The 16,281-nt window shown below is 44.6% G+C and overlaps 1 protein-coding gene across 3 annotated transcripts in view; it reads left to right on the top strand.

The window, feature by feature from the left end:
• Window positions 1-16,281, top strand: part of PIK3R6 (phosphoinositide-3-kinase regulatory subunit 6) — a 365,583-nt gene that overhangs the window by 134,569 nt on the left and 214,733 nt on the right. For all 3 annotated transcript variants that reach the window (XM_069200309.1, XM_069200310.1, XM_069200311.1), the window contains 2 exons: window positions 5,143-5,248; window positions 12,301-12,420. In XM_069200309.1, the coding sequence (XP_069056410.1) occupies window positions 12,408-12,420 (13 nt within the window). In that variant the 5' untranslated portion in view covers window positions 5,143-5,248; window positions 12,301-12,407. The remainder of the gene's footprint in view (window positions 1-5,142; window positions 5,249-12,300; window positions 12,421-16,281) is intronic.

Here is a 16,281-nt window from a genome sequence, read left to right as displayed (position 1 = left end):
ACCTTCGATCGCAACAGCACTCACCAGTACCCATGAGGGAACCCGCACTCACCAGTCCCTCCACCCTCCCAAACTCCCCCCCCCTCCCTGGAGCCGAAGCAGGCCCCCACTCTATTTTCATTTGTCACACAGCTAAACAGAGCACAGGCACAGTCCATATCACTCGCTGATTGGTTTTCTAGCATCCTTCCCATTGTGTCACTATTGAGGTTTCACATACATAACGTAGCAGAGATGTCACTCATGACAGCATACAGGCTGAGTGGTTCTCATGGTCCAACTTAATTTATAAACACTTGCCTTATTTACAGGGTGTGCAGTCGCCTTAGGCACAGATGGTTCACGGAGAAATGAGTAAAGACTCAGGGAGCCAGACAGTGTACAGGTTGCCTGGTGTGCAGAAGGTAAACTCAGTGCACCAGAAGTACTACTTGTACAGTCTATCAGAGACCTGATGCATTAGGGGGCAGCACTGTAGTACTACCAGCCTGACTGAGCCAGTAGACTTGTGAGGGTATCGTAGCAAGGCACTGCCTTTAATATTGAGTGTCTAAGCGGAGATGTACTTTAAGTTGTTTTGCAGACCGGTGATTGCTTCGGAAGGTGTGTGTTATTATTCTTGTGAATTGCTTTAGTAGACATGTAGCCTGAATGTCAAAGGTAAAGGTTGGATGATGGGTCAGAGTATGATCTGACGGCTGTCCATCCTGTGTACTCTGGGCAACTCTCCCCTCCTGCTCTACACCCCCCATACCCCTTCTGACTCTCCTGTCTGCCAAACTTTCACCATAATGAAAACAGGGAGAAGTGTGGCACCCTTAAAGGAACCAGCTTTTGGGAAACTGAAGCTATGACACCTAAAGATGCTCAAATCCCCCTTGCCTCACCCGATCCACATATAAGATAAAATATGAATGGCCCTCTGCTGGTATCCCCCATGGAGACGCCCTGGCATACCAAGCTCTGGGCTCCCGAAACTTGAAATATGTAATTCCTTCAGCAGCTAAAGAATGATTTCTATTTTTGAAAGGGTCCTGGGTTTACCTTGCGGAGTGCACTCTGCTCTGAAAGTAATTATCAGTTCAGCAAAGTATGACTGCCCCGTGAAATGATTTGTTCCTGTTTGATTACATTACCTCGGGAGTCTGTCTGTTGGTATGTCCACAAGCATTGGGGAGGATATCGCGCAGGCTCACAGTCTGTCTTGAGTCAGTGCTGTGTTTGGACATTGCCAGAGTGCATTGTTGAGCATAAAGCATTTGTTCGACATCAATATGCAAAGGTCTGTGTTGCTTTCTCGGTTATGTTTCTGTCCTGCCCAAGTGATGTCCCTCCCCTAATCTGCTTTTCCCCTTGCCTGCCCTCTCTCCATTGCTCACCCAGCCCATTACTTCACTGCCCCTCACAACCACTATTTTTTAAAATAATGTTTTAGATTACTATTATAGCCCCTCCACCTTAAACTAAAAAAATAGTTTTTCCATTACATTTTCATTTTATTTTAATTGTCCTTTTGTAGTTGTGCATGCGTAATGACACAGCTGCACCGTCATAATTGTTTTCCCATTTTCTATGTTGCACAGCAACCTGGTGATGCCTTACAGCAGTGGCAAAAGATTGTGTCAAAGCCACCATAACCCTGTCCTGCTCTGCTTCAGACTGAGAAGAAACTGAGTCAAAGGAATGCAAAGAATGCAGCACTCTTAGTCTGAGTAATGAATTTATTAAGGCACTTTCCAAGTTTCATACACAAAAAGAACAACGTAAACTTTTATTTCAAATGCAGCAACACACGTGTAATTCTAAAAATAATCACAGCAGTAGAATAATGATGATCACAGAAACAAAATGCAATACTTCAACAAGTGTGTGTGTGTATGTGTATATATATATATATGTATATATATATATACACACACATATAAAGATAATACTATATATTCATGCATGCACAATGCAAAGCTAAAAATGAGAATTAAAAATGCATCACCGTGGCGCTTGACACCACCTTCATCCCTTTGCCTGCCAACTTCAGGTCGTGGAACCCTGAACAACTGAAACAGATGGGAAACTAAACCGCAAAGGGATTTATTTTCTGAGCAGGGCGTCCCTTGTCAGATGAGTTCCTTCTTCTTCCTCTAGTTGTCAAACTTCCCTACCTTATATACTTTAGACAAACGTAAGAGGAAGGTTCTAGAAACCCTTGCTCCCTTTGAGTAAGTTGTGAAATTCACACGTCGGCTATGTCAGGTCAGTATTGAGAAAACACTTACCAGACTGGCCAAATCTCAGTGTTTTTCCAAGACCAAACTGTATCCTGCTCTAGCATAACATTCTCAGCCTGGTACCTGCTTTTCTTCAGTGCTCCCCCATGTTTTACTCCTTTCCCAGGTGAGAGGAGCGAAAATAGTTTAACAAGTTGTGCACGGAAAAAGCTAAGCACAAAATTGAGTCAGTGGTCAAGATGGAGCTGGTGGTTAAATACAGATAGCATTACAGTCCCAAATGAAAAACCTGTTGTCTTTGCCAGTACTTGTTTCCTTTATTTCCCTCTAAGCTCCTTTATTTGGCGGGACAAAAAAAACAACAACACAACAATGCAGTTGTGTTGTGTGTTTTGTGGTGGGTTATGTGCTATTGTGTAGTGCTTGTGTCTCTGTTGGGATGATAGTGTGATGTTTATTGTGATGCTGTGTTGATGGATTGTGGTGATATTACTTCAGCACTGGCATCCTTTAGTAGGAGGTCCACAGGTTAATTGTCTGTGCTTAGAGTTGGTCTCAGTGGTGAACTTGGCCATGTTAGGTCCAGACGTTCTGAGTTTTCATCTTTTGTCTTGGTAATGTTATTTCTCTGATGCCTGCTGGCTGATTATGAACTTCCCCTGACACTCTATTTAAATAGTTGTTAGTGAAGTTTTGGAATGTTGAACAGGAAGAATTTCGAGGTGCTATGAAGAAGTAATCTCATTATCTTCCAGTGATTGTTAGTGCCCTCATTTTCGTCACAGAAATGAAGAAACCCAAAGTTGGAATAAATAATGGGGAACCTACAGTGTGGGATCTGGTTCCTGTGATCCCTGGGCAATCAAGGATAACTGCAGTTTTAAACCATAAGTTCCCTATCATTTGTGCCTGGGTCCACAGTATTGGTGAACCTTAAACTCCAATACCATGTACTCCTCTTTAACACTAGAAACAAGGCAGAGTAGTGAAAAGCTTACTCATGGAGGTGATGTAGGTTAGACACTTCAAACACATTAAAACAAAACAGTACACAATAATAATTGAATGTCCTGTTGGTGCTTTGTTTTATATAAATACAATTATTTTAATACACTTAGTTGAGATAGAGGTGGTGACAGCCTCTTTCTAACATATGGATGCACATTGTGTGACCTCTTGAATTTAGAGCAAATTCTGAGGTCTCAAAACACTGTATGGGGAGGACCCTGAGTGAAGATTCATGATACTCAAGCTAAGTGACAAAATTGTTGGTAATCTCACAAGAAACAGCAGTGCCCAGCACAGCTCTCCGTGAGGAATTTTCAGTGCCAACACTTAGCCTTTATGCATCTATAGACCAATTTCCTACGCATCTAAAACATATTTAAAGCAGAAAACTGCACTTAGATTTTTATATGTTGCACACTGTATCTGTTTATGAGTGAAACTGTAATACTGTTTATTTTTTCCATGAGATGTTATCACTTCAGGTAAATGTTATTGGAATGCTGAGCAGTTCCAGGCATAATACTAGCATCTGTAGCCATAAAGTCATGGATAAACAGGTATCCACCCAAAACGACCACCAATCACACCCATTCTGCATCTTTTCAAGCCTTCTTCAGACCCTTAAAGGCATGGGCAGACCTAACTAACCCATTGCTTTGATGTATTTAGCATGTGGTTGTGGTCCCCATTCGCTGTGCTGCATAAATTAACTTGAGAGTCCTATTGCATTCATTAACATAATAATGGACTCTGTGTACGGTCTGCAAAACATACTTTATACTCTCTTCTTGAAACAGGTAATGGTGGCTTTCGTGGGTATGCCCATTTCATCTCCAAAGACTGTTATGCAAAAGAGGGCCTAAGCACTGGTGCGTGATGGCCTTCATTTGCCCATCCAGACATCTGACCATAGTGTTTTCAAGTTTAAAGTGCTGTCCACCTCTAAAACTGCATATGGTAGTTTCTTTATATGGTAGTTTTTTTATTGGTTTAATTTCAAAATGGGAAAAGTTAATGAAGGTACAATAGATGTCAAAAATATTTAATATGCTTAACCTATATGAGACCAACATTGTGTGTTTACATAGACTAGGGTGCAGGTGAATTTTGTGTATTCCCTGACTGCTAATACTTGATCATGCCAACTCTACTCCCAATGATTCTATGTCAACCACCCGCAGTTGCCAAATTACCAAAATTAGTTTTAAAAAAACCTTCAAGGTCTTCTAGAAGTAAGTAGCCTTCTAGAACCAGCAAATTGGAATACTGCCTTGAATCTGTGCACTTCAGAATCCAAAAGTGTTCATATTAACTAGTGTCATCTGCAGACACTTGGGGACAGTTGTTTCAGATGCTGGTCTGTCTTGCCTGTTCTCCTTACTCTCTGATAACTCAGCCTTTTTTCAGCAACATCATATTGTATTTTATGGCAGCAAGTCTCCAATTCATGAGGCAGAAGTAATTAGCAAGGATGCTGGTCTGGATCATGTTTTCAGACACTGCCTGTATTTAAGAAGATCAATTGGTTATCAAAGTAATCGGGAATTTACTTTAAAATGTGTTTTTTGAAACCTTTCAATGTGATGGGTCACTTTTCAAATACGACATGAGGCACTTGCTATAGCTTTAAACTATTGCTTTACGTTATCCATGTTCACTGATTATGACCCGTTCTCCTGACTTTATGATGAATACGACAATGTATGTAGGCTATTCTCTGTTTGCAATGTTCTGAAGAACTGTGAGACATGGGTTCCTACTGAAAGTGTGTTATAAGAGCTCAAAACCTCAGCCTTTTGATCTGTATGAATAGACTCATGATTTCATTAACACTTTCAAGGATAATACCTTTTACCATCTGATATTTTATTAAAGCTATTACTTTTTCCCAATCTTTTCTACACCGCAGGGCTAAGGATGTGATACTTCCAAAGGAGGAGAAAGCATCCACCACTGGGATTGAGCTCTTCATCTACAATTCACCTGGACCTTCATTTTGGTGCCTCCAACCCAATGTAAGTCATAATTAAAGAAATATGAATAATCACATTTTAAATTAATGTTATTTATTTCATGGTTTTGTGCCACCACTTCCTTCTGCTTTTGGGGGCACAGTTATAGTAGGTATCAAGGACTGAGTCGTTGTCAACTCTTATTTGAAGTCTGATCAAGGAAGGGATTGCTGTAGGTGACAGTCTGTCTGCAGTTCTCCTTGCATGGGGTTCTTTGAATCTGGAACTGAATAGAATGAAATAGTGGAGGTGTTTACTTTTCTCTGTACTTGAAAAGCTCTTTCTTTTAGTGGGGAGGTAGCTCCATAGAGTGCAATCATATATGTGCTGGGTTCTTTCGACAAAACACTTGTTTCTTCCTGGGGGATGGCATACATTTTTCATGTGCAGATAGGAATCAAGAGTTGCTGGACATGTGGAAACACTACTATCTGTAGCTGGACATGAGGCTGTCCTTGCCTTTTGCAGAATATGTGTAGATTCTAATACAGGATGGCCGTCCTACATCCATTTAGGAGTAAAGATACAGTCACATATACTAGAATAAATTTAGACACAGTTCGTAATTCATTTGTTATAATTTGTTTGAAAAATGCATTGTTTTACAATTATCAATCAATTAAATTAATCATAAATTATTTACATTTTAAGTCAACAGAAAAGGCACTCAGAAGTAGTAATTAAAAAGACTACTATATCATAGGCCAATCATACTTTACAATAAATGTTGGACCTGGCCCTCTCTGCTGTGTCACGCCCAAACTTTATAGCATTACCCTCAACTTTTTGCTGAATTCGTTTTTGCTGGCCTTAGAACTCCGTGCACTTTACCACTGCTACCAGTGCTAATGTGTTTGTGGCCTCTCCTCTAAACATGGTAGAACTGGATTACACCAATTCGAATAGTCACATTACTTGTAAGTCCCTGGTATGTCCCTAGTATGTGGTAGTACATGTGCCCAGGACCTGTTATTGTGCCACCCACTGAAGTAACCTTTAAAACATGTCTGAGGCCTCCCATAGCAGCCTGTGTGAGCAGTTAAAAACTGCTGACTTTACCTAGCAAAACAAACATTCCTTCTGAATATATCTGTCACCCCTAAGGTAGCACTGGAGAGCCCAGAGAGCAGGGTGCAGTGTATTTGAAAAGTAGGACATGGAGTTGCAACTTGTACTATGTCCTTACAGCAAGAAACTCTTTAATTAATTTTTTAATACTGCAAAGCCTACCTCTTACTTACAATAACATTGGAGTTACCGTATTACATTAAATAAAGGGGATCAGGTAACCAATTCATGTTTATTGTCTGTAGAATTGTAACAGAAAATCCTCTTTCATGGTAAAGTCTGATTTTAAATTACAATTTTAAAAATGCCACTTTTCGAAAGTTGGTTAAAAAAAATGCCAGCAAAGGATCCATTTGAATACATAGTGAAATTTACTTTTAAATTAATTTGTGATGTCCAAAGGTGACATCTTAACCTGATTGATTGCACTTAATACGAAGTAACTTAAAAAGAAAATGATAAATAAATCACAAAGACAGGCATATGCTTAAACAGAATTATATTGAGAATCATACTGCTCAAGATTGGAGGGGTTCAACAAATGATCACAGAAAGTACTTTGACAATGTAATGTGTACAGTCTAGCTTAAGTCTAAATACTTAGTGATATATGACAATGTACTAGAAACCTACTCTCTTACAACAACAGAACAATGTCCATCTCAATAATTAAGACAAGACTCGTTGAGGTGACATAAGTGATCCGAAAGAGGGACAGGTTGTATTTTGACGTGTTGGTCTCTGACGGTATGTATCCATGAGACCATATTCAGGACTAGGATGTTCATGTGAAGATAAATGGAGGACCCAACTTTGAAAGACCATGAAGTCAGACAGTTACCAGACCCGCAATATTAATTAGTGGAGCACAGATTATCTATTGCGTTCAGCATTTACAACTGTATAGTCAGAAATTAATTGAGAAAGCTGTATAGATACAGCCCCGGAATTGAAAGGTCAAGTACCTGGTTATTGCTTAATAAGAGGGCAGGTCATTTAGTGCATTCAGTATTAATTTCTAATCTCAGTGAAGCGCAATCCACCCCAACCCACTGGATGAGTCAAACGTTTAAAGAAAGCGCTGCTTCTTTTCTTTGGGTTTGGGTGGCCGGTGTTCTGCAAAATCCAGAGATCCACTCTTAGAAAGTTGACATTTTCCTTCCTAGCCATTTAGTGCCTTTAGCTCGTCCCTGGGTCATTTGACTGGATTTAGCTGACTGATGGGCTTGGTGTATTCCTCCTAGACTGCCACGTGCATTAGAGAGCTTAGGTGTGCCTGAACGGGCCATCACTGGCAAGATTGGAGGGCTGAGCTGGGCAGAGCCCTATTTACACTTGAATATGCTGTGTCCTGACCCCACATAAAGGGTTGCATTCCTCCTGTATTTATTCAGGATCGAGGACACAGAGAGCAGAATACCTCAGGACTTCAAAGGGAAACCTTTAGAAGCTGCTCCCACCTTCCAGAGGAAGAGCACTAGGTATCAATATTGTACCTCATACACCACCTCTTCAATACACTTCTGGACCTGTGGATACTGTGCCAGGAAGAAAGACTGCTGTGCTGCTGGAAGGTCTGCCACTGTGCTGGACTGTTGCACTGAAGGACTGCTGCCCTGCTGTGCTGACCTGCTGACCTCGTGCCTGGGTGAGAAGTACTGGACCTGCATCTGTTGACCCCAGGGTGAGTCCAAGGGCTAGTTGGCTAGCTTCCTGACCTCAGGGACTGAAGGCTTCAACAACCTCAACCCCAGGACCTGGACTCTGCCATCTGTAATTCTACACATCTAAGTGGTGCCACCCCGGTACTGTACCCTCAGAATTGGGCCTAAGGTTCTCTGCCAGTCTCCGTGGAACCAATTCCTCTCCTAAGCTGCGCAGTGCAACCCCAGTAAATCTGACGCATTACACTACTGTGTGTATCGGACCCGTAACAAAGACAAGTATAACCTTTGGAGCCCGCAGCTGTGCAACGCATCCCCAGCACAGGCCCCCGCATCCCTTGCCAATGGCAGCCTCGACAACGATGCTGGACTCCAGATGGCAACCCTGCAGCACCTCGAAACTGGTGCATCGCCCTGACTGCACAATATATCCCTTGACACCGGACTTTGCATCGCAAACTCTTGTCGACGAAATCCTCGATGACCACGTAAGATCTTGCCTGGCAGCCTCACCACATCGTATCACTTTGGCTGTGCGACTCATCTGGGGCACGGATCCTCACAGCACTCCGCAAACCAGGTTTTAAGGTACTCTGTTCAATAGGCCTGAGCCCCTGTAGCTGGCCCACACTCCATCGCGGTCAGCCTTCACATGTGACTTATCCTGGTCGGGAGCGACCAGATGTCCACTGTTGGTGCTTTCTCCTGTTTAGAGCTATTTTTACTAAATTCTTCAAACTTGATTATCTCCGATTCTACTTGTTGATTTTTTTTGTCATTTTAGTTTTGTTTTATGTATTAACAAATACTCTTTTTTTTCCCTAAACACTTTTGTGGTTGTTTTCATGGTGTTACTGTTTGAAGTGTTGCACAAATACTTTATGCATTGCCTCTGCTTTAAGCCTGACTGCTCCGTGCCAACCTACCCCAGGGTTGAGCGAAGGTTAATTTAGGGTTTGCTTTTGGCTTCACTCTGAGATGAATTGTGGTTGCTGCTTGAGTAGGGGTTCACCCCTCTCAACCAGTAATCCAACATCATTCAATAACAATGTGAGGACTATATGAGTAAAACGTGTTCAGTGCACGTGAATATACTACAGTATAACAAACCGCTAATACAGTACAAATGTTAAATGCATATGTGGACTGGAACGTACAAAGAACAACACTGAATTGTTATTGTGAAAACATAGGAAACAAAATAGGCCATAGCCGTTTCACCATAGACAGGTGGCATTTCATTCTCATAGTGCCACTGTTGGAGAAGTCATTATTGTTGTAGTTTGACTCTTGCTCTAGGCAAGACTGCTGGTTTAGGGATGACAGTACTTATGTTTGTAGGTGACTATGCCTGTCCTACAAGAAGTCTCAACTATCGTCCCAACCCTCCTGGTTCACAAGCAGCACCTCCCCAAAAACCCCAAACAGTAATAGGTGATTTATGGCAGCCTTTACGCATGAACTCAAGAATGTGACATCTCAGGGAGTGTCCTGGTTAAATGGAAATCACCTCTTTCTCACATTAACAACATGTCTCAATCAAACACAGGCAATAAAGGAGATGCAGTAAAGTTTCAGTAGGTTTTATTTAACAAAACTGCAATCTCTGATAAGTTGCATGGGCTGCAATGATTAGGATAATGAACAATGCAAAAAACAAAATGGTAAAGACAAGAGTCATTAATACAAAGACCCCCACCATCTTGCAATGAAATGAAGTGACATGAAATGTGAAATATGTCCTAATGTCACCTAATCTCTAACCTAAAAGAGAGCTAGGTGTGTTAAACCCAACCTGCCAGTGCCATGTCCATGAGAAGAGCCCTCCAACCCTCCTTACCTTGGAATGAGGTCTCTAGCTCAGACTCCGTAGGGACACGAAGACTGGGTCAGCGTCAAGGCGACGTGCAGCATCAATAGCAGTGATGACATCTGGTCGGAATCCCTCTGACTGTCTAAGAGGTGCATTTATACAGATCTGCTTGAACACCTGACGTAGGTCTGTTTCCAAACAATAGATAACAAGACATGCTTGGGACGGCAATTTATGTAAACAATTCCCTCAAAGGCATGAAGAGGGAAAGTACCTAATGTGAACACCTACAGTTTGTTTATCTTTGTTGCTTGATATTGACACCTTAGCGTGGTAGCACTGATAACGTGAAACTAAAACATTGGACTAACTAGAAAAAAGGCAGCCATCTTAAAATATATAATTAAATAAATGCTCTAAAACAGAGCAAGTAATTATGGTAAATGTCACTAGGTGACGGGGCACGAGTCTTCTAGCCAAATGCTAGGCTAACTCCTGTTTCCCATTAAAACAAACTAGGATTCACTACATTATCAGGACACATTGGAGAGTCAAAAAAGGTCCTCTTTAAGTCACTCGATAAGTGAAAAAAAAAATGTTTTTGGTGATAAAACCTTCTCTGGGCAGTTCAGGAGGTCTGAACTAACTCAAAATCCAAATAGTGTTTTCACTTGCTTTGCCAAAAGACCTCAGCTTGGTGAGTTGTAACATTTTCCCTTGCATTATTTTTCTTCACTTGTGTTTGAGAACCTCTGTGGTGCTGGCCCACCCTGAAGTTTCTGTAACAGCCACACATATTGGAAAATCGTTAAATTGACTAAAGCTCTAGAATTGGAATCAATAGCCGCTTTGGGAATTACATTGTGATAGTAGGTTGGGTTGGCTACATAATCTCGACCTAAATTCTGCATTTGACCTGGTCTATAAGAATTGAATTAAGGACATTCTAGGGAGTTTGGGGGAAGCAAATGCAATGTTGGAGACAGTTCAAAGTATGTATGATGGTAGAGGTGCATGCAGTTTCCAAATCTTATCTGGAGTTCCGCAGGGGTGCATTGTTTAGTTTGTTTTTTAATGTTCTCTAGTTCGGCACTTGTGTGCCAAGGTAATATTTTAAATTAATGATATATTATTTAGATCTTTTGAAACCCAATCAATTGTGTCCAATTTATAGCGAGGGGTCTTTCGTTCAACTCCCTTTGGCCATTGACTGCTTTGGGTGGATCTCCATTCAGACACCGTTTTTCACTCTTTCCTTTATCATTCTCTTCCTCTCACTTTTAGTTGTCGTTCTTCTCATTTTTCTTCCTTTCTTTCCTTATATCTCTTGTACTCTGCCACTGTCTTTCCACATCTTTCAGCCATCACACCACCCCCTCATTTCCTTCTCCTTTACCTTCTTATTCCATCTTTCTCACTCCCTTTCCTTCATACACTTAGGGGGTCATTCCGAGTCTGGCAGTCTTGAGACCACCAGACTCAGGTGGCCATCGGAGCACCGCAGTAGTGGTGGTCCGATCCGCCACATTCTGACTGTGGCTGAAACGCCGCTGTAATACCGCCAACACCGCCAGGCTGGAGTCAGCCTCCAGCCTGGCAGTCCCGGCAGTAGTAATCCGCCAGGGCAGCGCTGCCCGCCAGATTACGAGTTCCTTTCCGCTAGCCTTTTCATGGCGGTTTAAACTGCTGTGGAAAAGCTGGCAGAATAGGGGTGCTGGGCAGTGGGCAGTGCAGGGGCCCCCATGCACAGCCCCGTCACGCATTTCACTGCCCGAATTACGCCCGCCAAACTTGGAATGACTCGGAATGACCCCCAAGTCACTTGCACCGCTCAGTCACTATTTTGACTCTCTTGTGGTTACGCAAAGCAAGTAACAGGGATACAATGTGATTTGCACAAAGTCAAGCGGAATCCCACGGTTACACATGGCTGGGATTCCGACAGTTGATTGAAATATGATCTGATTCACTGTTGTAAAAAACCCAGTACCTCAATGTTTTGCACTTACTTCATTTATTGAGGACATTATCAGTACAATTACGTATTTTTGTGCTTTCTAAGAATATCACGACTCATAAGGACGGCCAGCCGAAATGTACGGACATTAAGTGCTGTTGGCTCTAAATCTAGGACCAAGCAGCTCTTCTTTTATAGGCAACAGCATTTTGCATGTGGAGATTTTTCACTTGTCAAAAGCAAATCTACAAGTTCCAGAACGCAACTTGCTATTGGGTAAAGTGCCAAGACTGGCTGAAGGTGTCACTCATGGGCCCGCCAGACATGTATCTTTACACTTGCTCATCCAAACATATCACAAAATAACACCTGGCAAATGCATGAAAAGAATACATACACCTAGAAAAGCCTGTCACATTGGTTTTGCCCATGCTTGTTTGCACGTACTAAATTGGAGCTGCATTTCTAAGAATGTTTTGTCTTTTGCAATATCTAGCCCACTTTATTTCTTGATCAGATTTAACTTTTGTGTTTTTTTTTTTTTATTTGCTAGGCTGAAACCACGACTCAGCCATGTGAGCAGTGAGAGCCCCCTTCCACAACAAAAAACGTCGTTCTCACCTACATTACAGGATCCAGTCCTGCAAGCTCTGCGTTTTGATGGATTGCACAGGTCTGCTCAATGCCAAAAGCTAAGCCTAACCTAAGTAGAGATAGTTATAGTTAATTTGTGAACGTTTTGGACTAGTATTTTTCCTATATTTTTAGATGGCTCCAATGAGGTCTCTGGTGCCTAAGACCTAGTACTGGTTGTTCTTGTTTGATGCATTTTATGATCTTGGAAAGGTTAACTGGGGGCTCTTCAGAGAAATGATTATTAAATTTAAACATGTGTTCTACTTGGTAGACAATGCCAATACTGGTTTATGACCAGAATGCATTAAACGTTGCCCATGACCTTCAAAGGGCAATGAATGCACTCAATGACAAGCTAGACTCGGACAATAACATCATTCAACTTCAAAAAACCGGCTGATAAACAGTTCATTCCAGCTCTTTCTGATGGATACAACAACCTGTGGATTCCTCACCTAATGAATTCTCCCATGGCGCCAGCATTCGACGGAAATCTTCTTCCTAGTCTCTGCACGTCGACGAGGACGTCACTCTAGCCCACACGACGCCGTCTGACGTCATACAGGCAATAAGAGGTCCTCGACGACGTGCCGACGTCAGTTCCCTTTTTTCCGTGCATTCGAAACGGTTATCTTCGAGGGAGCAACTGTTACTTTTGTGGTTACAGTGTATTTTTGCTGCGTAGTCTTTCGCTGTGGTAATAATGTCGCAGAGAAAGTCTGGATTCAAGCCTTGTCGTGAGTGTGGAGGCAAGATGTCAGTGACGGATCCTCATTCCGACTGCCTTTGGTGTCTGAGCTCCGACCACGACGTCTCGACTTGTGATTCATGCCAGCACATGAATCCAAAGGCCCTCAAGGAACGTGAGGCGAAGCTGTTTATGGCGAAATCGAAAAAAGAGAAGCATCACAAGAAGTCTTCTTCGCCAAGACATCGGCGTCATCGAGACTCCCGGCGCCGTAGAGAATCACGGCGTCATTCAAGCAAGGAGACTCGTTCCAGGTCTTCGGATCGGCGCCGAAGGACATGGGAGATCAGTCCCACGGTTACGCCGCATCCTTCGACGCCGTTGCCCTCTCCGGCGTCTCCGACTTCACCTGGACAGGCGTCGGTGATTGAGGTATTGGAGCCTCAGGTGTTATCTCCGGCATCGCAGACGTCGAGGCCGGCGTCGGGGTCGCCTCCGAGACAGGCACCCCAGTATCCGGCTTTCCCCACCCCTGGAGCCGATAGTTCCGCATTCTTGAATGCGATGTATGCCATCTTCCAACAGATGGCTCCAGGGGGTGCTCCGGCTGGGCCTTTGGCCTTTTCATTGGGTGATCCTGCGCCTCTTCGGCCGGCACCCTTTATGCCCTTTCTCCCTTTTGGGAACGTGGGCTCGGCGCCGGTGTCGGCGCCGGTGGCCGCTCCGGTGGCTTCAAAGGGATTGGCCCCGGAGATTTCCATCCCGTCGACGTCGGGATTTCGGCCTGTGACTCCTGTGGGTCCATCTGCTTCGACTGCTCTTTCGTCGGCGCCGAAGTTACCTGTGGCGCCGGACGCGGCGTCGGTGGCTTCTGAAGATCGGCGCCGATCTTCGACTTCGGCGGAGGCATTGTCGACTCCGCGTATTGAACAACGGCTTCATTCGAGGAGACGTGCTCTCCGTGTATTAGAGGAGCAGGAGTACCAACGAGCCCTGGAAGAAGGAGAGCTAGAGGACTCGGGTGATGGGCTGCGTGGTCTGGAGTCGGCCAGTGGGCTGGACACTTCCCCTGAGTGGGACCTTTCGTCCCCGGGAGAATATACGGAGGAGGCTGCTTCCTTTCACGCAGTGGTACGGAAGGCAGCTAGTTTTTTGGACCTGCCTTTGCCGGTGGTGGAGGCAAAACAAAACCTTCTAACGGAGGTGCTACATCCGGCCTCAGCTGCGGCGGAGCCTCTTTTGCCATTTAATGACGCTATGCTGGATCCGGTGTTAGAGGTGTGGAAGAGGCCGGCATCTTCCCCAGCAGTTCACAGAGCCGTGGCCAGGAGGTATCGGGCGGCTCCAACTGACCCTGGTTTTCTGTCTAGGCACCCTACGCCGGAGAGCTTGGTGGTGCAGGCCTCCTGTTCATCCAAGTCAGCGCCTGGTTCTTTCCCGACGGGGCCTGGGGACAGAGATTCAAAGAAACTGGATGCGCAGTCCAAGAAGATTTTTTCGTCCTGCAGTCTGGCGTTGAAGGCCACCAACGCAACCTGTATCCTGGGGAGGTATATTCATGCTCTGATGGATGACATTTCCTCATCATTTACAGAGCTTCCCCAGGGTCTTTTGGATGTTGTTTCAAATGCCCAGGCTGCTGCGACCCAGATTATCCAGACTGGACTGGATACGACCGACTCGGTGGCCAGAGCAATGGGCACAACTGTGGTGGCAAGGAGGCAGGCCTGGCTCCGTAACTCGGGCTTTTCTGCGGATGTACAGTCCACATTGTTGGATCTCCCGTTTGATGGGGACAAACTGTTTGGAGCCAAGGCTGATTCGGCCTTGGAACGTTTTAAGGAAAGCAGGGCCACGGCTAAGTCGTTAGGGCTCCAAGCTCCTTCTTCCACGGCCTCTTCCAGATTTTTCAGGAGGTTTCGTGGATTTGGGCGTGGCTCTTCCTCCTCTTCCTTTCGGGGAAGATATCAGCAACCTGCCTCTTCCCATCCCTATAGATCTTTTAGAGGGAGAGGTAGGGTTCGCACCAGAGGAGCCTCTCAGCAGCACTCTGCCTCTTCCTCATCCTCTGGCGGGGTGCAACAGGGGAAGCAGCCTTAGGCTTCCACCATTTCCCACTCACTCCTCTCCTGTAGGGGGAAGATTACAGCATTTTCTCACCAAATGGAAGACTGTTACAACGGACACTTGGGTTCTCAGTATTGTGGGAAAAGGCTACACCCTTCCCTTTCGGGAGTTCCCGCCCCTCATCCCGCCCCGCCCTTCTTATTGTTCAGAAGAACACCTCCTGTTGCTAGAACAGGAGGTACAAGCCCTCCTTTCAAAGGGCGCGGTGGAGTTGGTCCCAGAGCAGGAAAGGGGTCGAGGATGTTCCTCAAGGTATTTCCTGATTCCCAAGAAGGATGGTCGTTTGAGACCAATCCTGGACCTGAGGATCTTGAATTGGTTCCTCAAGCAGGAAAAGTTCAAGATGCTGACCCTAGCACAGGTGCTTTTGGCGTTGAACAAGGAATACTGGATGGTGTCTGTCGACTTGCAGGATGCTTACTTTCATATCCCGATACTCAAGTCACACAGGAAGTATCTCCGGTTTGTGGTGGGATCGCAGCACTATCAGTTTGCGGTCCTTCCGTTTGGTCTTACTTCAGCACCTCGAGTCTTCACGAAGGTGATGTCGGTGGTTGCGGCAGAACTCAGAAGGAAGAGGATAGCAGTATTCCCTTACTTGGACGACTGGTTGATCAAAGCCAAGTCCCCGGAGCTTGTGTCGCATCATCTGCAGTCAACAACCCAGTTGTTGTTCGACCTGGGTTTTTCGGTGAACGAGCCCAAATCTCACCTAGAGCCCTCTCAGCGCCTCCTGTTCATAGGGGCAGTACTGGATACAACATTGGGTCGGGCCTTTCCTCCGCCTCAGCGGATTCAAGATATTCAGGATTTGGTTCCAATGTTTCGAAATGGAGCGGTAGTTCCAGTCCTCAAGGTCCTTCGTCTGCTCGGTCTGTTTGCCTCCTGCATTCTGTTGGTCACGTATGCTCGCTGGCACATGAGGGCTCTTCAGTGGTGCCTCCGAAGGCAGTGGTCTCAACACAAAGGAGATCTAGAGAGTACTGTCAAGATCTCCAGAGATGCTGCTGTGGATTTGAAGTGGTGGATTGCAAGCAACAATCTTTCACAAGGAAAGCCGTTCCAGCAGTCGCCACCAGTGGC

This window comes from Pleurodeles waltl, chromosome 7 (genome assembly GCF_031143425.1).
Source record: "Pleurodeles waltl isolate 20211129_DDA chromosome 7, aPleWal1.hap1.20221129, whole genome shotgun sequence".
Classification (NCBI taxonomy): domain Eukaryota; kingdom Metazoa; phylum Chordata; class Amphibia; order Caudata; family Salamandridae; genus Pleurodeles; species Pleurodeles waltl.
This window is presented reverse-complemented; position numbering and strand designations above follow the sequence as displayed.